Consider the following 26,869-nt stretch of genomic DNA (forward strand, 5'->3'; position numbering starts at 1 on the left):
CTTTTACTGCGTGGCGTGTGCGCGCGCCCAATCCCACGCACGCGCGGCTGTTTGGTTCGGGAAGCTGCGCCTCGCCTGTGCGTAAACTTAAACCAGGCTTGGATTGTTCCACTTTGAGGGGCTCCAGCGTGGCCCCAAAATGGAAAACGTTCGAATGACGCGTGCAGGGTGGTTGTTTGGGGGGGTTGACACGTAAATTCACGTCGATTGTGCCAAGGAAGTGGCGGGAAATGAGTCGAAATCGTCCGCGTAAAAGGCGAGGAAAAGCTCGCCCATGCGCGCCACGCTGGGAGGACTGTGCGTAAAAGGAAAGTGCTTTCAATTTTCCAGTATCTTTTTTTATGTGAAAATAAACCGAAATGCAACATAAACACGCTTTAAGTCGTGTATTGTGTTCGTAGCCATCAATGTTGAGCTTTTATGCTGACGAAAAAAGATGAATAATTGCCAGGAAATGTCATGCTTGTTTTGTGTTTACAAATGCCTTTCAATGCTCTCATTCGCCAAGTTGTTCCAAAACTTTTGTCATGCAAGTGTCATAATCGAAATAAACGTGACCATTATCTAAACAAAGCATTTACTATATTGGATTTTTTTTCTCAAGTGTCTGACTTGCACAAAAGACATTTAAAGTCCATATCAGAACTCGTAGTCATTAACTCTCTAACGACTTTCTTTTGACTTGCATTTGAACCCAACATCTCATTTTATACATGTATATACTGCATTGGTTTTTGGTGGCAGTAGCAGTAATTTCGTTTTGAATTTTTTTTTTTTTTAAATCTTGTTCATAAAAATAAATGATTTAGATATGTCCCTTGGGTGTTGCATCTTCCTTTCACACAAATCCCTTCTCATTCCCAACTAAGAGATCCTAAATGTGGTTTGTTTTTCCACGTTTACACTTTGGTGACGTCATCAGAACTACCATGCAATTTATATTTGGGTTTTGTGAACCTTATAATAGTTTTCTGTGAAACATCTTCAGGAATTTCCGCTGAATCAGATTTGTTTTACTGTTATATTTACTGGAGTTTCTATTTAGTCATATATATTTTTAAATAATCATTCCGGTATAGGGCATGCTACTTTTTAGGTGATTGTAATGTATTTAAAAACGCAGAATTTAATAAAATTATATTTTCTGTTTGGGATTCGCACGTGAACACCCCATAAACAATGTAAAAGTTATAGCTTTCTTTGGTTTAAAATTCCAATATCAGATGTTTTCGCCGAGTAAGATAAAAAATAATGACAATATTTACTTGAAACAAATTTCTAAATGAAGCGAAGATTGTGAACGGCATGAACATCATGTTTCAATAATTAATAACAGTTTAATTAGAGTTGCAGTCCAAAATTACCATTATTTAATGAACAATTTAATCCAGAAATATTCAGGGGTTTCGTCAACGCATTCAATAAATTATTTGGGCGTTTCTCTTCAAGAAAGAGGAAGATTCCGACGGATCTGAAAGCCGCCGACAAGTTCCCGCTGTAAGTCTCGCGAGGTTTCGGACTACTGTGTGCGGAAGTTGCAGGGCAAGAGTTACCGCGAGAAATTGTTGTTCTCGCGAGGCTCTGACGTGAGATGTGGAATTAGTTGCGTATACAGTCGTTTTTATTCGTTGCTGTTGTTTTGCTGCTACGGTGAGTTGAAAAAATGGTTTTGTAACACATCTTTTTTTTTTCATGAGTTTGTTTTAAATTTACTGCATTAACCTTTGTGTTTGTGTATGTAAGACCAAGGATTGTGTACAATAAGTACATCAGCAACTGCGAGCAAACATCTGGAAGAGGTTTGGTGAGTTTACTAAAAGGATGGGATGACAAGGTTGGCAACAATAGGGATTAAAATCTATTTTGTGACAATATGACATCATTGTTTGGATGCAATTTGTTGTGAGTATATCGGAGCTGTCCTTGGTGCTGAAAGCTGCTAGTTCTGATGCGCCAAATATGAAGCTCAAGCTTTGGTTTTAAGGATGGATGAGGCTTATTCAATTGCTCAACATTAATAATGATATTTGCATCCCAACAATGTCAATCTTCCTTCGCAAAAATAATTACGCTCACGTTTTATTATTTTTGCGATTATTCACAGGAAATGTTAATCGTGGTTGTAGTTTGCAGTGCGAACTGTGTTGCACACAGGAAAGTCATGAAATCAATGCAGATTTTGTTTCCTCTATTAAAATAGACGTAACACGTTATCTTTATCACACATGTTAATTTATGTTAAATAAAAGTTAATTTACGATTTCAATTCGTGCGTATACTCAAATAAGCAACGTCTTCACTCGAGAGTTGAGGTCGAGTTTAAGAGCTTAACACGAGGATACGTTGCAATGCTGCCACTCTGTGGCTAATTGGAGTAACTACACCCAGGTATGAAAAGGATATTGATCTACCACGAATGTATCATTTTATTATTTCCATTTCTGTAACGTAAGTAACAAAAAAATAAATTACTGAAATACCACCATGTTTTATTATTACCAATAATACAGCGATATTTTTTTTTATTCTTTGTATATATTTTTTAATTTTTGCGTAAACAATATACAAATCAGTGTCAGCTGTCAATCAATGCTCCACGCCCTTGACGTCACACAAGAAAATACATTTCGTTAAAAAAAAAACTCGAGAGTTGAGATCGATTTTAAGAGCCAAACACGAGAATACGTTGCAATGCTGCCGCTACGTGGCTAATAGGAGTAACTACACCCAGGTAGGAAAAGGATATTGACCAACCACGAATGTATTATTTTATTATTTCCATTTCTGTAATGCAAGTGACGAAAAATAAATTTCTGGAATACCACCACAATTTATTATTACCGATAATACAAACTATATATTTTTATTCTTTATATATATTTTTATTATTTGCGTAAACAAGATACAAATCAGTGGCACATGTCAATCAATGCTTCACGCCCTTGACGTCACAAAAGAAAATACAATTCGTAAATTAAAAAAAAGACATTGGCAATCATAAGTATGTTTTCAGAAGAGGGATTTGAAAATAATATTGTTTGTATTAATCCAATGTCTTCACTCGAGAGTTGAGATCGAGTTTAAGAGCTAAACACGCGTATACGTTGCAATGCTGCCGCTCCGTGGCTAATTGGAGTAACTACACCCAGGTAGGAAAAGGATATTGACCTACCACGAATGTATTTTATTTCCATTTCTGTAATGTAAGTGACGAAAAAAATAAATTGCTAAAATACCATCATATTTTATCATTACCAGTAATTCAAACTTTATTTTTTTTATTTTACATTTATTTTTATTTTTTGCGAAAACAAGATACAGATCAGTGGCAGCTGTCAATCAATGCCCGACGCCCTTGACGTCACACAAGCAAATACAATTCGTAAATAGAAAAAGACATTAGGAATCATAAGTATGTATTCAGAAGAACGATTTGAAAATAATATTGTTTGTATTAACGAAATCGCTCTTCTGAATACATACTTATGATTCCTAATGTATTTTTTTATTTAAGAATTGTATTTTCTTGTGTGACGTCAGGGGCGTGGGGCGTTGATTGACAGCTGCCTCTGATTTGTATCTTGTTTACGCAAATAATAAAAAATGTATAAAGAATAAAAAATATATAGTTTGTATTATTGGTAATAATACATTATGGTGGTATTCCAATAATTTATTTTTCGTCACTTACATTACAGAAATGGAAATAATAAAATAATACATTCGTGGTTGGTCAATATCCTTTTCCTACCTGGGTGTAGTTACTCCAATTAGCCACGGAGTGGCAGCATTGCAACGTATACACGTGTTTAGCTCTTAAAATCGATCTCAACTCTTGGTGAAGACATTGCATCACAGGTTTATTTGAGTATACGTACGACCCACCCGAGAAAATAGTTGTAATGTTTCATGTAAGTGAAGAAAAATAAATTACTGGAATACCACCATATTTTATTATTACTAATATTAAAAACAATATTTTTTCATACCATATATATTTATTATTTTTTAGGTCAACATGATACAAATCAATGGCAGCTGTCAATCAACGCCCCACAACCTTGGCGTCACACTAGAAAATACAATTCGTAAATTAAAAAATATATATATATTGGTATCATAAGTATCAATTCAGAAGAGCGTTCCGAAAACAATATTGTTTGTATTAAACAACAAAAATAATCCAAACTTGAACATCAATAATCCAAATCAAACAATGCTGACGTGTCTCATGTGCTGACCCGGAAGTGCTTCATTCGATTGGTTTGCGCTGCCCCGAGCCTCCCCCGTTCACTCCCTTTCATTCCATACCGGAAGTAGTCTGGGTAGCTAAGTGACGTGTGTGCATGCGTGACACGGTCTTCTTCCGGTACGACGTGTGTGTTGACCAACGCGCAAGCCTTTTTCTCTTGGCTTTCTGTAGAGCAGTCACTCCTCCAGAGTCCCAGCTTCCTTTTGCCTGGTTTACCCCGCTCTGATTTACGGCGACACGCAAATCTCTAAACCGTTGGACATGGCATCTGTTTCGGCTCCTGCTCAGACAGCCTCCGCTGGGCTCCAGCGAGGGATAGTTAAGATGGTAAGAGCCCCCCTCATGTGTGGGCGCTAGCTAGCCAGCTAGCTTCCCCGACTTGGATGGACGATTCAATCGCGACTTTAGCGAATGCACGTGTAATTAAGGGTGGTGTTGACATTGTGTCATCCGAAGTGCGCTGGAGCCAGCGGCTAATATTAGCACGCTGCTAACAATCTGCTGCCAAATGACGTTTGGAACAGGCGTGAAGTGGTTCTCAAGTTGCAAACCCGCGACGTGGCGAGCTAAAGGCAACTTCGGCATCCGCTGTGTGGGATTGTCAAAGCGGAAAGCCAACTTCAGTATTTGCGTGCTGGTCGCTCCAGCCGCGACAGATGTGAGCTTTCCCAGCTAGCTAGCGGCTAGCAGGGGGTGGGAGTCGGACGGGTCGGGGGGCTTATGACTTCTGAATGTTAACTGGGGGTGAACTTTGAACTTTGGAGTAGGGTTGCAGAGTTAGCCACGTTTGCTTGTGCGTTGCTAAAAAGCTAAGCGGTTAGCTTTTCATTTTCCTGCTCAGGAATGGTCTAAAGTGCTGTTTTTTTTTTTAATCGGGGAACGCAACTTGGTTGGTGTTTTCGGACCCCCCTCGCTGGCCCCCTCCACTAGACTGACACGTAGCTCCTGTTTTCATGTCCCCATCATACATGCTATATATAAAATACACACAAATACAAGGTTTTAATTTTGGGGGGATGCTAAAAACATTTGGAAAACGTATTGATGTATGCATTTTTTTCCACAATCCCACAATGTATATATTTCCCTTCATGCTGTTGGTAGAAATTATTAAATGGACGAGCAGAAGTTTTTGGCTGGTCTGTTCTGACGACAGCTCTGCCATACACTCCTCCAGGCCATGTTCTTGCATCTTTGCCGTGTTTCACCTTTATCCATACCGCTCTCATGATTGCAAAGCTTCCAGTTTCCAATTTTGTTAGAGCTCAGCTGCTTGTGATAATATCAAACGCATTTGATATTGTTGTAAGGCCGAAGAAAACACTGAGTTGAGATTACCTCCTTGCTACCACCACCACTTGTAGTCTGATATTATGAAAATAATTGAGCATAAAACATTTTTTTGTCAGATGGTGTGATTATTTTTTTAATGCAGTGATTCATATAACAGTCCTCGCAGAAAAGTTATTTGCACAGATTTGCCCGAATGCTGTAGCTGTCAAAAGCCACCATCTCCTGGTTGTCGCCATGGCAACAGGCAGAAATTTACACCTCCACCATCTCTCACTATTTTTATGCTTATTAACTGTGGTATTTTTGTCCAGGTACTCTCCGGGTGCGCCATCATCGTGCGAGGTCAGCCTCGTGGCGGCCCACCTCCGGAGCGCCAGATCAACCTCAGCAACATCCGAGCGGGCGCCATGGCCCGGCGAGCCGCCCAAAGCCAGCCCGACACCAAGGACACCCCCGACGAGGTGTGTGTGATTCCATTTGTGTTTCTTATTTGGGGCATGGCGGCTAATGTTTGCGAGAGGAATTTGAGCTGGAGTGTTTTGTCTGTTAAACAATCCAATTACAGTCAACCACAACGGTTGACTTCCAAATTGTTCTCACTTCAAAGCAGTTGTTCCAAATGCAGCGGGGTCAAACTGCCACCCGCCTTTGCAAAACATTTTTTTGTTTTGTTAAGGCAAGTGACTTTTTAACATCCTTTGGAGTAATTAGAGAAACTTGCAAAATGCAAAATATACTGTAACTATAAAACTAAAAGAAACTATTTAATACAAAAATTATGCTGTACTTGTAATAGCTGTATAATAAAACTAAATTGAAAAAAAATTAATAAATGGCCATATAAAGCACAAATATGATGTAGTAAAATCTAAATAAAGTAAAAAAAAAACAAATACAAAACTGTATAATAAATAAAAATAGTTCAGCTACTTTAGAATAAAGAATGCTAAATCAATGCATGTTAAAGCCGCGCTAATGAAACCAAACCAAAAATAAAATCTCTACGCCATAAAATCACTGCACGATCCAAAAAAATATCATCTCACATTTCTCTCATCTTGCTCGGTGTGTTGCAGCCGTGGGCCTTTCAAGCCCGAGAGTTCCTGCGCAAGAAACTGATTGGCAAAGAGGTGTGCTTCACCGTCGAGATCAAGACCCCATTGGGCCGCGAGTACGGCATGGTCTACTTGGGAAAAGGTCAGCTCGCTAGCTGCGTCAATGGTCACCCACCGGTCGGGTCGATTTCTAATGTTGATGCGTAGCTAAAAATGAGCAGAATAAACACACACGCGAACGTTTCTTTTGCAGACATAACGGGCGAGAACATCGCAGAGTCGCTGGTGAACGAGGGCTTCGCCATGGTGCGGCGGGAAGGCATCAGAGGCAACAAGTAAGACGCCTCGCCAACTTTGAACGCGCCGTTTTACGTGTGACGCTTGAGAAAGTGCTTGAAAGAGAACCTATATTTCAGGACGTTGCATAACCACGGGCGACACCGGCTTCTCTGGTTTGTAATTAGCACGTTGCGGCCGCGCTGCAGCTGACAGGCAATTATCGTGTATCGGGCACTCGCACGACATAAAAACATCAGTCAAGCAGCCATTGTATGACAAATGCTGTCTTTGCAAAAAATGAAATAATAATAATTCCAAGTTGAAGCTGAGGATATTGCTGGCGGTGTCCTCTTGGTGGCAGCAGTGCGCTGTCTTTCAAAGCTGATTGTTCCCCACCACATATCCGGCTGTCACGTGACCGCCGACTAAACACACCAAAACACTTGCTTAGTTTCCCCCGAGTGGCTCCATTTGCCACGATCCAGTGTGACTTTGTCCACTGACGGTTATGGGAGGATAATGACGATTACCAAGATGGCGTTGGACAGTTGGAGGCCAACATGTGTTCACAAGCTAACTGCCGTTTTGGGACCAAGTGGTCATTGGTCATTTTGGATATCTGGCGCACCCGAGCGTGTAAATGGTCCAGTTGGGTCTCGGTGATGTGCAACATTTTGGGAAGGGTTCCAAATATGATGCCGTGCAGTTAAGTTTGCGGTGCTGTGGAATTGACATGAATGAAAAAAATGATGACTGTTTTCGTGCCATCTTACACTATTTTAATATTCCATGAATTGTGTTTATTTTATTTATAAAATATATTTTTTTATTTTATACATTTTGTTACGCCATTTAATTTTGTTTATTCACATTTGGGTTCATAATTGTTTATTTTGTATGTATTTTTTTATATTCTATAATTATGTCAATCTATCTTTTGACTTTTTTGTTTTATTTTTTTATTCATTCATTTTCATTTTTTACTTCTTTTTTATTTTAGTATAAATCTTTTTTTTTATTGAATTGTATGGCGGATTTTTTTTACATTGTGATGTATGTTTTATATCTTTTTATTATATTAATTCATGTTTTTTGTTTTAAATATTTTCCTCATACATTTCAATTTCATTTTGAAAAAATATTTTGTTTACTTTAATAATATTTTTCTATTTGATTTTTATTTCACATTTTTATTTGTTTTGTGATATTTCTGTTTAAATGTCAAATTTTGTATGTCTACAAATATATGCATTTAGTAATAAAAATTTTTAGGTGTGTTTTTATTCCTTTTATGACGCAGTCGTAATGAACTCTTTTGCATCCCTCACTCTGTATCCAAAATGTCTCTCACTGCACACTTATTTCTCCTTCCAGTCTGGACCAGGTGCGGCTGTGTGAGCTAGAGGACCAGGCCAAAGCGTCCAGGAAGGGCATGTGGAGCGAAGGCAGCAGCGCGCACACCATCCGCGACCTCAAGTACACCATCGACAACCCGCGCAACTTTGTGGACTCGCTGCACCAGAATCCCATCAACGGTATGCGACGGCGGCACCCCGACATTTTCTCAGGTCGCGCGACTCGGGAGATGGCGCCCGCCAGATCAACCTTCAGAGGTTAAATGTGGCGCGCAGTGCTGTTAACAGCCACTCAGCTCATTTCACCAGCCTGCAAGCCGGCCGACTAATGAGCAAGAAAAAAGCCTCTTCATTGCTCCCCCCCCCCTCTTAGCAAAGATGGTGCTTCAAACATTAAAGTAGCATTTAAGCGCAAATTGACTTTCACACAGGTGACTTTTCATCCTGCTTGCTTTTTAATGCATGCAAACATGAGGCCTTATTAATAAACGTGACATTTAGCACATTCTAGCCTGCTTATTTCTGTGCTCTTTTATTTTTTTTATTGTTATATTAATTTCAATTTATTAGTAAATTGTGAATCCTCTTACTTTTCAAGATTAAAACATGTTCACGTCCAGTGTGATTGATTTCTCTAACAAAAAAATAGCTAAAAATGAATGTATTGATTGGTTTTTATTTTTTGCATCTTTATTTATTTGCACATTACCAATACTCTTTTTACATATAATTTATGCAACAATAATTATAATTAAATTTTTTTAAATGGTTATTTTCTTTAAATGTTGTCAAATGTATTTTACAACAAAGTTAAATACAACCAAACTGTGCCTGCTTACTATTTGAATAATGAGCTAATATTTTTTTTTGTAACATTTTTGTATAATATAACAATAAACCTTTGTTTATTTTATATTAAAAAAGGAATAGTTTGCTTTTTTGTTGCTTATTTTTATAGTTTTTTTTTTAAACATTTCAAATATTTTTTAAGCATATATTCATATAGAAATATTTTTATTGCTCTATCCAGTTAGTCTGATTTACTGTGAAATCTGATTTATTTTTATTTTTTTTTGAATAATTTTATTTTTTTTTCTAAAATATAAAAAATACTTTTATCTGCTATGATTCTAACCATGCCGCTGTCCTCCCTCCCCGCCAGCCATCATCGAACATGTGCGTGACGGCAGTGTCGTGCGCGCCCTGCTGCTGCCCGACTACTACCTGGTCACTGTCATGCTGTCTGGCGTCAAGGTAACATCGAACCGATGCACTTTACTGACAAAAAAAAGAAAGCGAGCTTGTCTGAGGCTTGTTATGGGAAGATATATACAGTATATAAAAAAAGAGGCAATAAAAGAGCAACTGCGCACTTCTGGAGCTCGTTTGTCTCTATTTGTTCCACCGGCGTGTCATATCCGCTTGGCAACATTTTGCCATCAATCTCATTTATTTATTTTTTTTTACTAAACTGCGACCACTTGAGATAATCTGGCTCATCTGCCACTTGAAGATAAAATGTTACTTACCAGGCAGGCTGCTGAAATACTTGTTTGTATCCCGACAAGGATATCCAAAGGAAGATCAAAAAGACAAATTGTTAGACAAAGCACGTAGATTATTCTTTTTTTTTTTTTTTTTAATTTTTGCTTCCCGCAGTGTCCCACATTCAAGCGCGAAGCAGACGGCACAGAGTCGCCGGAGCCCTTCGCCGCCGAGGCCAAGTTCTTCACCGAGTCGCGGCTGCTGCAGCGCGACGTGCAGATCATCCTGGAGAGTTGCCCCAACCAGGTCATCCTTGGAACCATCCTGCATCCGGTAAGAGATGAGAAAGGTTTGCCGCCATCGTACGACATTCATTCCACTGATTTTCTTTTTCTTTTCCACCCCAGAATGGCAACATCACCGAACTGCTGCTGAAGGAAGGCTTTGCCCGTTGCGTGGACTGGTCCATGGCCGTCTACACGCAGGGTGCCGAGAAACTCCGAGCTGCTGAACGGTACTTAAAGCACATTTTTTAAAAATTCTATTTTGGGAGTAATGTTAGTCACCTGACGAGCAGTCGTCAAGTTTACAACAGAAATGACTTCTATAGACATTTATTTGATCATGTCCGACTTCTTCTTTACGCTCAGATCGGCTAAAGAGCGTAAAGTGCGCATCTGGAAGGACTACGTGGCGCCCACCGCCAATTTGGACCAGAAGGACAGACAATTTGTGGCCAAGGTGAGGCTTTTAGTATTTTGTCGTGGAATCCTCGCGTTGACAAAAGCGCTACTTTTCGGGAAATCAAGAGGAAAGTCATGAATATGTAACAAAAGCTGTGGAAAGACAATCTTTTCAAACTGTATTTCTGTGATGAGTTTAATGGGCGGAAATGAATATGCATATCCGCTCGTGGCTTTCTTTTGCCACTCAGCATTACAACTATGGATTTTTGAAACAAAAACGGATCCCACGTAACTCTTTTCTCCCATTTTATTTTTTTAATCGACAGCATCCATACTTTATTTGCGTTCCTTTATTACACAATGCGTAGTGACTTTTTTTTTTTTATCTCGCACTAGTCAAATATTGCATATATTAAAAAAAAACTCAAACTAAAACTAATTACAAGCTTAATTAAAACATTTTCGAAAAAATAAAACAAATAAAACTTGCTCTAAAAAAAATGATCAAAACGGATTTAAAAAAAAAAAAAAAAAAAAAGGCAATATGACTTGATTCCTTTTTCCAACTCTCACCAAAGTAAAACTGAATAAACCCCGCTCGTTTTTCTTCTCTTGCCATAAACAAAGCTTGACGGCCACCTTGAAAGGGTCCCCCGTCCAATTAGGACCGGAATCGCTGGCTCATGATGCTAAAAGCCAGGCACATATTAGCTTTGGAGGTTATTGGGAGGAGGGGGAGAGGAAAGTGTCCTCAATGCAGACTTGTCAGCGCATATAACCTTAAATGGAGTCGGTGTAAGATCATATTATATATTTCCACATCATCTCAGCCCCCTTTACTGCCTTCATTGGATTCATTTTTCTCAAGCAACAGAGGAGAAAATATTAAACATCCCCAAAGTCTCCCCCCAGACTTTTTTTTTTTTATACTATCCTGATTAAATTCACGGCTTGCCTGAGGCTTACATAAAAGCTGGCGATCAAGGGAGCTCGCTTAATGAATGCACACAAAAAGAGGTGGAATGAAACATTTATATTGTCTCTCAGATCTCCCCAAAAAACGAGCGGCTGGGATGTGCCAGGGAATATTTGGCGCGGGCGAAAGGAACACGCCAAAAGCCCAACACCAAAGCGCTCATCTGGTTTGGAGCTGAGTCTGCTACGTGAATATTATGTTTGCGCAAAATAAAAAAAATAGCAAATGATTTTATGTATCTTTTAAAAACTACTGCTAAGGGAAAAAAAAAAAATAGAAATTTGCCATCTGTCCCTTGCGCACGTCCATCCATCCGCCGTCTGTCGGTCTCGTTTATAGCGAGACAAAGTGACGACGGGCCTGAGAAGGTCCAATCCCCACAAGTCAATCTTGCTGATGCCTCTTTATTTATTTTTATTTCATTTTTTTTTTTATACTTGGGACTGGATGTAGGCCATGTCCCGATAGTCCTACCCGCCCCCAGTAAAAAAAAAAAAATATCCAAGGTGATAGATTGAAAATGATGTGGTGGAAAAGGCTTTTTACTTACCTTTCATGGCTAGGGAGATTACACCTGCCTGATTTCCCCGCATAACATTTATTAACTGCACAGAAGATGGTACAAATAGCTTTTCATCGAGTACAAAATGGAAGAATACTGTAAAACGAGTCAACGTTGAAGACGTACAGACGCTTAACGGAGTGCAAGCCGGTGTCATATTAATACCATTTCAGTAAATGCAACTAAAATAAAGTAAAATTGCTCACCTTTGCAAGATTCAAACACTTTGTGCATCATGATTAATTTTTTAGATCCTCTGCTGTGTGCGACTATAATATTGCCAAGCAGACAAAAAAAAGGAGAAGAAGCGCTTCACAACTATTTTAAGTGGCGTCGCTATTGATTCATTCGCCCTTTAAAGATTGACTGAAATAATTGGCCAAATGTGGGATTTTTGCCAGTTGTTTTTACCTTTATCCGTTTTTTCTCCTTCTAAAAACCGGGTTTCAAAATTCCTTATCAGTTGGGTGCTACAATTAATTGTCATTTTTCACTGAGGATAAGTCTCGTTATATGTTCTGTCTACATGTGTTGCTCCACCGTTTGTGTGAAAATATCTGTTTGTTCCCATTGTGTTCGCTTTAAGCTCGCGGACGTCAGGATTAGGATCAGTTTGATATTCAATGTCACCTGGGAGGGGCATTAAATAGCTTGAAGTCTCATTTTTTTTTAAAATTTGTATTTTATTTCTATTTTTTTTTTTTTTATCATGTCTTTGTTCTTTTGGAGCTGGAGCGGATTAACTCCGCCAGTCGCATCACTCCCACGATTTACTCGCCACAATTTTCCCCTACGCTGCAGGCTGGAAAACTCACACTGCTTTGTTTATTTATCTGAGGCATCATAAACTCTTTTTTTTATTTGTCAACTTTTTTGGGGTGACGAGTCACCTCTCAGGGCAGTTTTGATAAAAACGCTGCCAGAGATGCGTTAGTCCCGATTCCTCTTGTCTTTTTTTTTTTTTTCCTTTCTCCCGCAACCTTGCGGGTTAAAAGCGCCATCTCAGTGTGCTGTGACACATCTTGGCCACTGCAGATGTCTTTCACGGCAGCGTCCTGTAGGTGGCAGTAGAGTGCCACCTCTGGAAGCCCCACCAACTGAGGCCATGAGTCACACCAAGTCTCCCGCCAACCCCCCCCAACAGCACCCCACCGCCCCATCTTTGTCATATCAGATGACGCGGCGCCATCCTCCATTTTTCCTCTCGCTATTCGGGGCGTTGATCTGTCTTTCCAACGCCCCCCCCCCCCCCTACCCTAATTAGCCGCTAAATGCCTTGTTCACGTGCGCGGGCCGCCCAGTGACCTTGTGTAGGCTCGCTGATAAGCATGTGATGTATTATCGGCGAGTGGGCCCGGTCTAATTCCTGCTCCCCGCCGGATGTTGCTCTTGATTATTGGAACGAAGAATGAAACTCCTGTTGAGCCGGCGTTTTGTGTTTTTAATGTTTCGAATGTTTCAGTCACACCTAAGCACTTCCAATGTGTTTTTGTTTTTCATATCTGAGTTAAGCTTGGATTAGGTTGATGGTATCTGCATATTGGTAAAGCTCAAATTTGTAAAAAAAAATTTTTTTTGCCTCATTTCATGGCAACGTGATTCAGTGTTAGTCAAATTAATTTCAAATTTCTGAACATTTTTTTTTCTATCAGTTGATTATGACACATAATTTTCTAACAGCATTTTTATTTTATTTTTGTTGATCCGCCGGTATCATTTTGGTATGTGTGCAAAATGTTCGGCCTCTTCTAATAAGACGTCAGAGTTGAATTATTCCGCAACTCTTTCGTGATGATTGATTTTCTGATGAGGACGCTTGAAGGCTTTTTATTGACCCACCTGCTTGCGTCACATGATTGGTTCCTCGTCTCCTCCATGGCGGGTTAAACTCATTCTGTCCAAGCACGGGGAGGCCTTTGCTAATTTATTTTTATTTTTTTTGATAGAACGCCCAATTTTTTTTAGCGCACTTCATTGGTATTCATGACTTTAAATGATGACTTTTCATCTCGGGAGATTTACATAATTTTCCCCAGCAGACTTGTGTGACTCAAGTTATTTGGTCGCCGGGCGCCCGGGTCCCTGCGCGGCGAGTTATGCTAATGCGGCACGCTAGTCGTAAGATGATATTTGACCAACGTAGCCAACCCTCCTGCTCGCAAAGCGCCACCATGAAGCCAATTCGTCTTTTTTAATTGAGTCAAGTGTCGAGGAGGGCGTCATGCTAATGAGTTAGCCTTTGAAGCTAAAATTCTGGGTTGGGCTCGTTACTTTTCGCCATGCCGTTGCAAACAAGTTCATTGCTAGCTGTCGCGTCTTTGAGCCAGAGGCTGAGCTGCACTGTGTTTGTTTCCGAGTCGTAGGAGTGAGATCGTGTTTTTATTTTCTTCACGGCATTTGAAGAGGAATACAGAGGAAGACAGAATCATATTTTGCATGTTGCCAAAAGTCCAAAAAGTGTCTAAATCTGCATTTTCAGACCTTATCATTCACAAATTTGCCATCTTGATACCATTCAGGCTTTAAATCTCCTGCCTGCTTCCCAGACATAAAAGTGGCGAGCCGGTGACTTATTTGAGTAGGCTACACAATCAGATCAGCAATCGGCGTCCTTAACTAAACTTGCAGATGTGTCCGTGAATTATGACCGTCCGCTTGGGGTTCCGACAGCAACGTAACGCTCCCCCGGCCAATCTCTGACAGCTTGTTTGCGTTTTAAATCTCTTCTCTTCTCCCCGGATCACGCAGCGTCCTCGCTCCGTCCTTCAAACCTCGCCGCCGATGTCCCCCCCCCCCCACCCCCCTTTGCCTCCTAAATCACTTTTGTGCGTTTTGTTTAACGCTCAGCATCTTTCTGCGCCTTTTGCAGGTGATGCAGGTTCTCAACGCCGACGCCATGGTGGTCAAATTGAACTCGGGAGACTACAAGACCATCCACCTGTCCAGCATCCGGCCCCCCAGGATCGAGGGCGAGGTACGAGAACAGAAACTTACTGACTATGGTGAACACTTTTTGCTCCCGCTTAAAAAAAACAAAACTTTTTTGTTCCTTTCTTCTTTTTATTAATTAATCCCAGCCGTTTTCACGAGAGGAAAAACCTCAATCACAGTATTTTGATCTGGATTTTGACAGATTTTGCAAGACCTACAGAATATTGTGTTCTAAAGACAAAAAAAATGGGTCTATGAGGCAAAAAAAAAAACAAAAAACGTCTAAGACGTATAAATACGTCTTCGGGAGGCGGGGACTACAATTTTGAAAACGTATATATACGTCTTATGGATTGAATGATTTAATGAAACTCACCAACCAACGTTTTGCATTGACCTATGTCCAAATTACCGTGGGAACGCTCCGTGACTACTTGCTAGTACCCCCCCCAAGATGCTGGCTCACGCCCAGTGTTTGCAGCATTGCGGAGAGCGAGGCGAAGCTTAAGATGAAAACGACACACACGCACACCATACACACACTGCTTGGTTACCTCGCATGGCAACCTTCATCGTATCCAGGCTGCTTTGCCTCAAAAAAACAAAAAAAAAAACATTAAATGCGTCAATATAAAGAGGCCAGCAAAAAAAATATTGAAATGTCTCTTGCCAATAACAACAATCGTGTGGGCTTACTTATTTGTGGAGTTCCTGTCTGCAAATGAAAGCGTGTTTGGTGAGTCACCGCATTGCTCTAACAAGACCCCTTTTTTGTTAGCTACACGTCATGTTACTGAGAACCAGTGTGCAAAAGTCACCCCGAAAGTATTTTTCATGAAATTTCCTCTTTCTTGTTAAATGATCAAATTCAGAATTTTTGCTCACTCTAATGGTTGGCGACATTTTTTTTTTTTTCTTCATTGGCATCATGCAGGCTGAGCTTTGTTAGCGAGGACCGCCCGCCTGCCGTCCAGTTGGTCCGGCTTGCCGTCGCCATGGAGACACGATGGCTCGCTAGCCTTCGTATGACGTGCCTTTTACTGATATTTCATAAAACATGTCGCATATGTATCGTCGATTGTCCGACACCAGCCGAAAGCGCAGCGCACTCGTAAACGTCAACACATTTATGGCCCGTTAGACTTGTGAGACGCCGCGCTGACGGACGCTCGCCCGCGGGTTGGAGGCGAGCGAGAGGTCGCAGCAGGTGCGTCTCTCTGCCCGGGCCGCCGCTCGACACGTTTTGACACGCGCGGCGTTGGCCGTCGACAGCGAGCTTGGCACGGGCAGACGGACGGAAACCTGAGACGCGGCGTTTGAGTCACGGCGGCAACATTTTCACCCAGAAGAATCGTGCCTTTCGCCAGTTATTCAAGATGTCAAACCGCATCTGGATCCAGATGATTCCATTTTGTGCACAATTGAGTAAATTCAACACACCATTTTTTTTTTCATTCACTTTTTCTGACTTCCTTGGCTTTGAATTTTTTTTTTTTCAATGCGCAATATGCGCCTTGTCTCAGTCAAAATTGCAAAGTGCCTTGATGCACAATAGAAATGAACAGAAGGCGATGAAGGCCTTCTTTCCGCTTTTTTATTTATTTTTTAAAAAAATTTTTCTGTGAGCTTTTGAGCGTTCTGCAAGCATGCGTGTGTGTTTTGTGTGTACTTCAGCTGGGTGAGCGAGGCCAAACGCTATGTTAGCGGTGCACTGATGAAGTGTGACAGCCCCTCCGACCTCGCCTTTGAAAGACCCCCCCCCCCCATCCTGTGCTGATTACAGTAATTGTTACGAGACTAACACATGGCTGCACCAGTCATGTTTCCTCTCGCTATCACTGCAATGGCACAGTCGTTTCCAGCTCGGCGCTTGCCTTCTCCCCGCTTTTGTCTTTTTCCTCTTTTTATTTATTTTGTCGGTTTATTCATACCAGCAGAGTTTAAAAAAAATAAATAAATAAAGGAGGGAAGAGGGACATCGGTGGCGCACAAGTGACTCATTGTTAGCTCTTGCCTACTTGCTAGCATCGTTTATTTTTTGGACCCGTGAGATTTTTAAGTAGGGTCAAGGATGCATTGCATCATTGTTTAAAGCTCACACGCATCCAACCAGTTCATTTCTTTTTTTTTTTTTTTTGTATTTCATTCAAGATTCGAGACTGAAAACAGGTTTTCCACTTATCCCTGCATCTAAAACGAAGACCTCCATTAGCCTTTAAGTTGCACTCTATCCTCTTAAAAAGTGCCAACTTTTTATCCAATTACCTTGTAAAATAAAAGTTCAGAGTGCACACGAGGTAGTTTGAATCAACAAAATGCCTAGAAATGATTGTCAAATGGTTTTGTATGTAATCTATAAAAGACGTCATCGGAGGTTTGATCCATTTAATGCCGAGAGAAATCTTAGATTTGTTCAAACTGGCCTAAAAAAGCTCTTAAAGGGGAAGTCGACCCCCCGAAGATTCTTTGCAATAAAATGTTCTTTGCGCCTTCACTTGCCTGATTACGGCATTCTAATTAATATTGCGTTTGCGGAATATGAGTTAAGCAGAAAAATCCACCCATTTTTAGTCATCTTCGGGCGGCCATTTTGTCACTTTTTGTCGACTGAAAATGACATCACAGTTGCTCAGGACCAATCACGGCTCACCCGTTTTCTGAAGCTGCGCCATGAACAAATGTCATTTTCGGTTGACAGAAAGTGACAAAATGGCCGCCGTGTCTGGATAATAAAACAAGAAGCTACTAAGCCAATTTACCCAGCGTGCTTTAGCTCTATTTTTGCCCTAAATGCACTTTGCCCCCCACCCCCCTTCCTCCATCCCACCCCCCCTTCCCCTCGTCCCTTCAAATCCGAGCATCCTGCCACGACATGTGTGCGCCCACAGCGCACCCCCAGCCTGGCGTGACATGTCTTGACCCCTTAATTTGGGACAAGATGACACTGGATGGGGCGGGGAGGGGTAAGCGGGGACAAGGGGGGGAAGGGGGGGACTGCCCAAGTCCTGAGTCACTTGTGCACCATTTTTTTTTTTGTTTTTGTTGTTGTCACTGCCCGTTTGCATTAGCTGACAATGCGATGCGTGTTAATGGGCGAGATACTTCACTTGTGTTTTGAAGTAGCTCGCTGTAATATTGTACGGTCTAAAAACGGAAAGTAATGACATCGCGGAATAGAAAGTAAAAGTTCACCGTTTGCATAATCAAGAGATGTTAGGTTAGGTTTACATTTTGCGGCAAAATTGATCTTGATGGCTTTTGTGCTCACGTCTTAACGGTCCTGACAACTCGATGCAGACGAATCTTCGAGTATTCGACTAAATGTGCGTAAGACGGCGAGACAAAATAAAGTAACTGTCACGGATAAATTAATTTATGGAAGTCAGGCGTGCTTAGCCAATGGCAACGCAAGATGGCCGCCGGCAGCTTAACTCATTCACTCCCATTGACGGGTATATACGTCAAAAAGTCCATTCATTTTACTTAGGCTAGTTTGTCCATTTTTCGTTGTTCTTCTCAGAGGATAAAGAATATGTTCTTATAATGAATGGAAATTTATAAAGATGAAAAATCCAGTCGACATCTCGACACTAAAGATTGCATCAGCTCATGTTAAGATCTATGAGGGATCAAAAATTGCGTTTCTAATGTTTTCCTGTGAGATTTCTCTTCTATATTCCATTCTTTTTGTGGAGCAAATCCCACCTTTTCTTCAAAAATGGTTTGAAAAGTCCCCAAATGGTCAACCCGTGCACATTCTCCGAACAACGTCCCTCTTTCCTGAGTCATGCCTCCTCCGCCTTTGACGTTCGTTAAGCTTGCGCGCATGGCGCACGCAGCCAGCGTCATGCCTCTCCACGGGAGTCAAAGACCATTCCTGAGCAGTGGCGGCTAATTTGGGACGAAGGGAATTTACCCCAAATAGAACGAGAGCTTCCCCCGCGGGACAGCCAGCGCAAACTGCTGTTACTGGGTCACGCTTTGAGACACACGAGCCGTGACGCCGCCCCTGCCGCCGCGCTCCCCTGCCGGCCTTCCCTCCTCCTTCCCCGGGCGGCATTAGCGCAGTTCACGGGTGATGCGCTCACACTTGGTCTCGTCACGGTAATTTCACCACGCCACCCTTGTCACTTTTATCTCCCGTCTGGGCTCGTCGGAGGAGGCAGCAAGGATTGGGGGGGGGGGGGTGCAAATGTCTTAGGTGAAGCAGCATGTGGCTCACGGCGAGACTGGACTCGCCTGACGTCATTTATTTGAAACACTTCCTGACCTTGACATGACGATAATTATTATCCTAATAATAAGCATGAATGGCGACATCTTTATCCACGCGTTCGCCTCTCTCTCTCTCTCTCTCGCTCTATCTCGTCTCATTTTCCTGCCTTCTGCCTCCGCCTCCAACCCCCTCGCACCGCTCGCCATTAACCTTCTAAAAGATGGAGAAGTGCTACCTTTTGTCATCCCCTCCCCCCTCCCCTCCCATCTCTGGCTCCCTGCGCCTAATTGGCTTAGAGTGCTGACATTTACAGCCCTCGGTGACACGGCTGCCTTTCTGCCGCGAAGCAGCTTATTAGTCCAGAAATGATTCTTCATTTGTTTTTTTTTTGTTTTGTTTTTTTTTGCTTCCCTCCATCCTTTTTACTTCGCAGTTGAAGTTGTTTGTAGAGTTCTCGCTGTCCGGCCCCTCAAGGATGCACACAATCATCTGGAAGGCTGTAATTAAATGTGCTACCCTAAAAAAGAGGAATTTCCATGAAAAATAAATAAATAAACAAACAAACCAGATTTGTTGAGAGCTAGCTTAGTGTGGTGCTTCCATGTGAGGCAGTTCTCCTTTTATCAACCCATCACTTATGTCGCGGGGTCAAAGCGAACCTATTCAAGCAAGTGAATTCCAGAAAAATGTGTGTGTAGGGGGGGCGAGGCCGGGCGATTGTGAATTATCCACATTAAATCGGAAGCTATTAGAGATAATGGCGTGATTATTGGCTTCACGGGAAAATGGTTAGCAATGGAGTAAATAACCAGATATAGACTGTTTATTGGGATCTTTTCATTTCGGGCACTTTCAGATAAGTAAACGTTCTGCAGGTCAAGCTGACCCTGGAATGTTATTGCTGAAATACAATATACAGGATCAGTCTATTCTGATTAAGCAGCAAAATCAAGCGGTTTTTATCCATCTCAGAGCGCGGCCGTTTTGTCGTTTGCTGTCGCATGATTTAAGGTTCATGAGTAAGAAATCATTTGAAGTATTAGTGAGTTTTTATTTACTTTATTTATTTATTTATTTTATTTAAATTTTTTTTATTGCATTAGCTGTGAAAGTATAACTGTCTGGAACGGATTAATGGCATTTCCATTCATTTCAATTGGAAACATTACCTTGATTTATGAACAAGGTTACAAACTAGCTCATGCAACCAATTTTGTTCGTCTCATGAGGTTCCATTGTATCTATAAAATCCCAGAAATGTTATTGTTGACACCTTTGGATCCGATTAGTTTACAACTTGGTTTGATGTCATTCGAGCGTTCGGAATTTCAGTTTGGAATGTATGGATTTTTTTTTTCTTCTCAACATGTAATGAAAGAAAAGAAACAAAAAAAAAAATAAACAATGAAAGTGAATAAAACATGCCGGCAAACATTTTTATGGAAATACAGTATTGAATGTTTTCATCATCAAACCTGGAATCCGATGAGGTTTTAAAATGACTTTGACCTGATTTTTGAAATCTGAATAATATCGTTTCATCTCTAATGCGCGGGATTTCATTAAACCGCAATAAAAATTCAAGGAAAATGAATACCACAACTGTAGAAAGGGAATTAGAAACAAATAAATTGACGCTGATGAGAACGACATTTCCGTGGCAGGGCTCATAATTTCGTTCTTTTATGAGCATTTCTACGAATCTTCATAATGTCGCATGTGTCGTTCCCGCGTGAATGAAATAATTAGGTTAAAATAAAATAAAAAAGTTGTCCAACAAGCGCTTATTGTCCTCCTGAGCTCCTGTCTTTATTTTCCAACTGCACCATTGTCATTTCTCTGATTCTTCTTTTTGTTCTTTTTTTTTTTCTTTTTTTTTTAAATCCCGCCTCTCTAAAAAAGAGCACCTGTCACCGAGCGCACGCGTTTGTCTTCTCGCAAACCTCGGCCTCCTTTTCAAAATGCAAATGGCTTCTATTTGCGGCGCTCGTGTCAGTGTGTGGGCGATTGTTTTATGGCAAGTTGTTGTTGTGCGCAGCAGCGAGAGTACGCGCCGCGGAGCAGATTCGCTCGTATTATTCTCCGTATTCTCTTCATTCATGACCTTTTTTTTTGCCCCTCCATTCAGGAGAAGAACAAGGACAAAGACAAGCGATTCCGTCCACTCTACGACATCCCCTACATGTTCGAAGCCCGCGAGTTCCTCAGGAAGAAGCTCATTGGGAAAAAGGTGACTTTTGAAGGCTTTTTTTGGGGGGGGGGGGGGGGGGGTGAACTGAAATCTGGCGCACCCCCTCATGTTCCAGATCCAAATCTTCCCGTTTTCTGTCCCAACACTCAATTTCACACATTTCAAAGCCAGCCAGTTTGAGATGTGAATGTCATTTTTACACGAGGTTGCCAATGCAAATTTACTCCGGCGCACCCCCTGGAGAAGGCTTGCACCTTTTTCTGTCTTTTCTGTGTTTAAAAAAAAAAAAAAAGACTATTTTGTGTCATTCGAGACTTCCTAGAACAGCTTCCCAAAATTCTAAGCCACTTACCCCCTTTGAAATCTCACAGCTGGCGCACCCCTTTGAGTTCCACACGTTGTTGCTTCAGACATTGGGTCAATTAACAATAATTTTCCCCCAATTGTGCCTATTTGGGCTATAAATGTATTTTTCATATTTCATATATTTTTCAGTTTTACTCCCGCGCACCCCTAGAGGGAGCTTGCGCCACAGTTTGAGATATCTGTCCTTTTAATATCTCGTTTGTGCCCTTTGTGAAATCCAAGAAGTGCCTTTCACCAAAAAAAATATAAGTCACGCACCCACGTCGATATCGTGATACAGCAGACTTTAACACATCTTTTCTTCAGATTTGTCCGACCAATCAATATACCCCATTTCAGTGAGTTTGGCCTCTAAAAAACTTCCACGCACTCCCTGGAGAAAGCTCATACCGCCATTTTAGAATCCTTACCTCGGTAAACACTTTTTTAACTGACTCATTTGTTCCCTGAGTGCAGACAATTTTAAGCATTACTTCATCACCTTGAAACAGATTGCGCACCACAACGTCCCCGCGGTTGTGCCAATTTCTAAGAACTCACTGCGCAGTGGAAGCCGCGGGGCCCGCCATTGGCTCCCGGCGCACTCTTTCAAACAAACGGTGTTTATTTGCCCCTCTTGTGTCTATTGATCTGCCGGGCCCGTAGACCTTGAGGGGGGCCGCCATCATTTACTCACCAGCGCGCCACCGCCGCCGAGCTAAAGAGCACTGGAGCACCCACCGCTGTTTGAACAGCCTCGCTGCGCCAACCACACAGTGCCACCATTTACTTTGCGCAAAGTGCCATTTTCGTTAACTTTGATCATTCATATCCAATGGCATCCTCTCATCTGTCTTTTTTAATCATCCTCATTAGAATGAAAAATGCAAGATGGCTTTGAACAATGCCTTTTTTTTTTTGTTCGGGGAATAATGCATGCGCGCGTGGGTTCGGAATAACAAATTTGCTTTTAAAGGTGTGAAAACACAATACAACTTGACACTACAATGTGTTGCGCGGACGTAAACAAAACGCACAAACACACTTCTGAAGCATCATCCACTTTAAAAAGGCCAAAGACGAGTTCCCTTCAAGTGTCTTTTTTTTTTTTTGTGTGTGTGTGTCTGGTATTGCATAATTGAAGAGCACTTCCCTTTCAATACGCCGTTAAATCAATAGCTTGAAGCTGCTCACTCGTAACTCATTTAACCCCCTCAATTCCAGCGTTTTTCTGGATTCTGACTGATTTTGTGAGGCCAACAGAATATTGTGTTCTAATGCTATAAAAACAGGGAACTAAAAAAAAGACTAAGACGTATAAATACGTCTTTGGGAGGCAGGGACTACATTTTTGAAAACGTATATGTACGTCTCATGGATTGCAGTTGTCTATTTGCAAATGCCCGCGTTTTACCGAACGTCCACTACGAGGCTTTGTTTTGATAGTTAAGAGCCATTTTGACAGGAATATAGCCAAGGTTTCCAAACTTCCACCTTGAGACCTGTTTTTACAAGTAAGCGTTTTGCTCTCGGCAGCGGCAGTGTCAAACTAAAGGCAAAGATGACTGCGTTTTCAACGCTTTTTATTGAAAAATTGATGGCTGGAAATGGGACTATTAAGACAGGAATGATGAGGCTATAATTTAACTTTGATTGTGGGGCTTGTGTTTAAAAGTAGAATTCTTGTCACACACTTCCTGCGCATGTGCCATGTTGCGTTCAGGGTACTCACAATGTCGGGAATTTGAATACCCTCGTCTCCGTTTGGCACGTTAATCGTATTTTTCGATTAGAAGCCAATATCGTAATCATGATTACATTTCGATTAGAGTTCTAAATTGTTTTTCAAGTGTTTTTAGGGATCAAAATGAGCAACAAAAACGGCATATCCCCCCCCCCCCCCGTCATTTTTTTAGACACAAAAATGGAATCTTTTTGAAGGTGGCAGCCTCCCCCGGTGGCCTTGGCAACCGGGAAAGAATTAGTTTGGATTAAACCATCACTTGCCTGCTTTTGGGAGCGTGTTTATTTTCCAGCGTAACGACTTAACCCCCGGAGGCTTTCATGTTCATCTGTGCTACCTTGACCTACTTGGGAGTTGCGTCGGGCGGAGGTGGGTGCAAGAGCGCGCGCCGCTTTGCGTTTTGGGGAGTTGAGTCGACCCACTTGCTGTCACGCTGTCTCTGAAGCGCTAAGCCTCATGGAGGAGCTTTGGTAGACGAGAGAACAGCTCTGCGTCGAATCTCTTTTTATAGCCAAAGATAATTAGCTTTGACCTATTCGTGCACAATGAGAGTCACCTTCGGAGGCGCAAAAATTGACCGTTGATGCATCTTGTCCAGTTGCAAGGTTGAGCCCCCCCCAACCAAATTCGTTGTATTACCTATCTTAGGCTGAGAGTGCAGCGCAGAGTAAACAAGCTCCACTAAACCCTCCAGGACATTACTCAGCATTAAAGCACGAGTAGCGGCGCGCAAAAGCTCAAAGCCACGACGCCGCGCGGCTCGACTTCAGCGGAATAAAGCGCCGCTCGCTCGCTCGCCATTAAAGCTGCTATTCATCATCCCTGCAAGGAAACCGCCGTGATTTTCATCTCTTATCAGTAACCTGCCATTTGCATATTCAATTTTCCTTTCAGCCATGTGGGGCCCAGGTTTGATTTCTCAGAATGATTAGTGTATTAAAAAAAAAAGAAGAAAAATTGTAAAAAGCACGGCGGAGCCGTCTTATTTCAACAACTCTACAGGCGATGTTTTAAGTTGCATTTTAACGTTGCCTTTCTGAGGTGGCCTCTCAAAAAAATAAAAAGACAAAAAGAAAACAAAAGCGGCGGTATTCATAGATGTATATAAATGCACATTAAAAGTGATCTCTATCCCTGCCGGATCTGAAACGGCTGCGTTTGCATGGTGACATAATCCCCCAAAAAAAGCTCTTACTTTATAAGTTGTGCTTGTTGTGTACGCCTGGGTCTCAGCCTCAGTCACAGCAAAAAAAAAAAAAAAAAAATGTCCAATGGAGATGTTGCATTAAGCCACTTATCGGGCTTGAGCACATTCGGATAATCCTGCGGGCTCAAAAGCGGCTCCCGTTATGTGCAGCTGCTCACGCGTTAGCACTGTTAGCGCTACGTGTGAATATGGAGACAGGATGCACTTGAAGGATGAGGTTTTTTTTTTGTTTTTTGTTTTTTTTAAGGGGACCGCTTGAAGTCTAACCGTCGCCTCACTCCCTTTGCGATCGGTTACATCGTGGATGATTAACTCGCCAAAACAAGCCAATTGTCTCAGCACCTGTCGATTTTGTGTTTAGCATTTTTTCGCATCCAGTTTTTGCGCCCACTCCTTCACACGTTCCTGTTATTAACTCTTAAGAGATTCAGGTACAGTTTGTGGTGTTGTTATTTTTTTTTTCCCTTCCATTTTTTTTGTGTTTTCAATGAGTGTAGGTGGACTTAGCCAGTCCATTTTCTTTGCTTTCAAGGAGCAAAAAAATTGTCACGTTCATATAATGCGTTTGAGATGAAAGAATTTGAAATTTACAAACAAAAAAATCAGACGTTAAAAAGTAAAGCAAAGAAAATTAGCTTCTGAAAAGAACGTTCAGCACAATGACGAGATTTTTGAAAATTAATTTTTTTTTAACATATATATATATATATATATATATATATATTACAAATTAATAAGTATGGGGGATTTTTTTTTTACCTGAATTAACATAAATAAATTTTTTTTACTAAGATTTCATTTTTGATGGCTCACTTTAATTCCCCCCCCCCCCACACCAGCTGGTTTTACTCATTGAAAGCGCACTCAGCCAAATCTTAGTTTTGTCTGCCACGAAAATATTTCGAATACACAGTATGTATTATATTTTACTGTGACATACTGAAGAGATTAATTCGTTTACAGCGAAAATATGGAAAACAATGTCACAGCAGTTTTTACGCCGGTGACAATTTTTGATGAGTCGGGGGAAAAAGCGCCGTGAAAATGATGTCTTTGCATCCTGTTTAATAGGCACCTCGCTCCCAAACGGTTTCCCACTTTATATTTGGCTTGTAGCACGTATCACAACTTTTTATCCTTTGCCTCCTCCCTTTTAATCACCTCATTATACGCACCTCTCAATTAAAGCATTTTTCAATTACACATGCCTGGCCACACGCGGCCCATTTCAATTCAAAGGCAAGCACGGACACAGCATAGCTTTTTGTTTTAATTGCCTTCCCTTTTTTTTTTTAATGCGAATGTCATGGAAGCATGTATCATGTTTGGGCTGCGAGGCATCGGCGGATGTCTGCAGGGCGAGCGAGGTTAAATGAATTTACCACCACGTGAAAATAAGGCGGGCTTATTTGCGTGGTTTCACATCGGCTGCCTGTCGGAGGCTGTTTTTCCACACACAAGCGCTAAATTATGCTATTTAATAACCCGAGGGCTTGTCGCTATTTTATTATTGGTGAAAATGCGCTATTCCACAAGCGACCCTCATGGTTATCAACCCCCCCCCCCCCACCTCTCCCTTCTTCATTTTTTTTTTTAATACCTTGCACGCTATCAGCCAAGATCCAAAGTTAAGCATAATGAGTTCATTACTGCGGCATGAGCTGCCTTGCTCCACTGAAGAGAGATTTCATTAGTGACACCACAATGGAACTTATTGCCAGAAAAGACAAAAACAAACCTTTAAAAAAAAACAAAACAATAATAATCGTAAATTAAAATAAACACCGGATGATCACTGCGTGACTGTCTCAAATTGACGTCTTCGTTACGAATCCACCGGGTTGCCGTAAAACTCTTGAAATGAGATTCTTTTGATCAGTCTGATTGCACCTTGGAAAAAGCTACTCATTGAATCTTGGAACGTTAGGTTCAGAAAAATGAACCAAAGATCATTCCTTGACTGTCAAACCAAATAAAAGTCAAGGCGTCGGCTAACAGCGAAGCCCTTCGTCTGAAATAGTTTTCACTCAATTATGCAGAGAGACCGCCACATCGCCTTTAATATGCACATTATAAAAATGTAAATATCATTGTTTTTTTTTTGTTTTTTTTCTTTAGATATACTGTACCAATTATTGCGCAATAGCTAACCACCTCGCATTTCCGTTGATGTGGTTGACTCTTGAGGCCCCCCCCAAAAAAAATAAAAATAAAAATAAATAAATCATGTGTACCATTCAACTCCACTCTCGCCCCCTTCTGTGAGCGCCAAACTTATCCGCTCTCCGCACG

The 26,869-nt window shown here is 41.3% G+C and overlaps 1 protein-coding gene across 1 annotated transcript in view; it reads left to right on the plus strand.

Annotated features, from left to right (window-relative positions):
- The first annotated feature begins 4,311 nt into the window (after positions 1 to 4,311).
- Positions 4,312 to 26,869, plus strand: part of snd1 (staphylococcal nuclease and tudor domain containing 1) — a 93,958-nt gene continuing 71,400 nt past the window's right edge. Inside the window, exons 1-11 of the mRNA XM_088282266.1 lie at positions 4,312 to 4,579; positions 5,857 to 6,006; positions 6,622 to 6,742; positions 6,854 to 6,935; positions 8,254 to 8,414; positions 9,397 to 9,488; positions 9,894 to 10,052; positions 10,127 to 10,233; positions 10,370 to 10,460; positions 14,813 to 14,917; positions 21,219 to 21,320. Of these exons, the coding sequence (XP_088138392.1) occupies positions 4,514 to 4,579; positions 5,857 to 6,006; positions 6,622 to 6,742; positions 6,854 to 6,935; positions 8,254 to 8,414; positions 9,397 to 9,488; positions 9,894 to 10,052; positions 10,127 to 10,233; positions 10,370 to 10,460; positions 14,813 to 14,917; positions 21,219 to 21,320 (1,236 nt within the window). The 5' untranslated portion in view covers positions 4,312 to 4,513. The remainder of the gene's footprint in view (positions 4,580 to 5,856; positions 6,007 to 6,621; positions 6,743 to 6,853; positions 6,936 to 8,253; positions 8,415 to 9,396; positions 9,489 to 9,893; positions 10,053 to 10,126; positions 10,234 to 10,369; positions 10,461 to 14,812; positions 14,918 to 21,218; positions 21,321 to 26,869) is intronic.

This window comes from Idiotropiscis lumnitzeri, chromosome 2 (assembly GCF_059441095.1).
Source record: "Idiotropiscis lumnitzeri isolate Australia: NSW breed Sydney's pygmy pipehorse chromosome 2, RoL_Ilum_1.0, whole genome shotgun sequence".
In the NCBI taxonomy this organism is placed as follows: Eukaryota; Metazoa; Chordata; class Actinopteri; order Syngnathiformes; family Syngnathidae; genus Idiotropiscis; species Idiotropiscis lumnitzeri.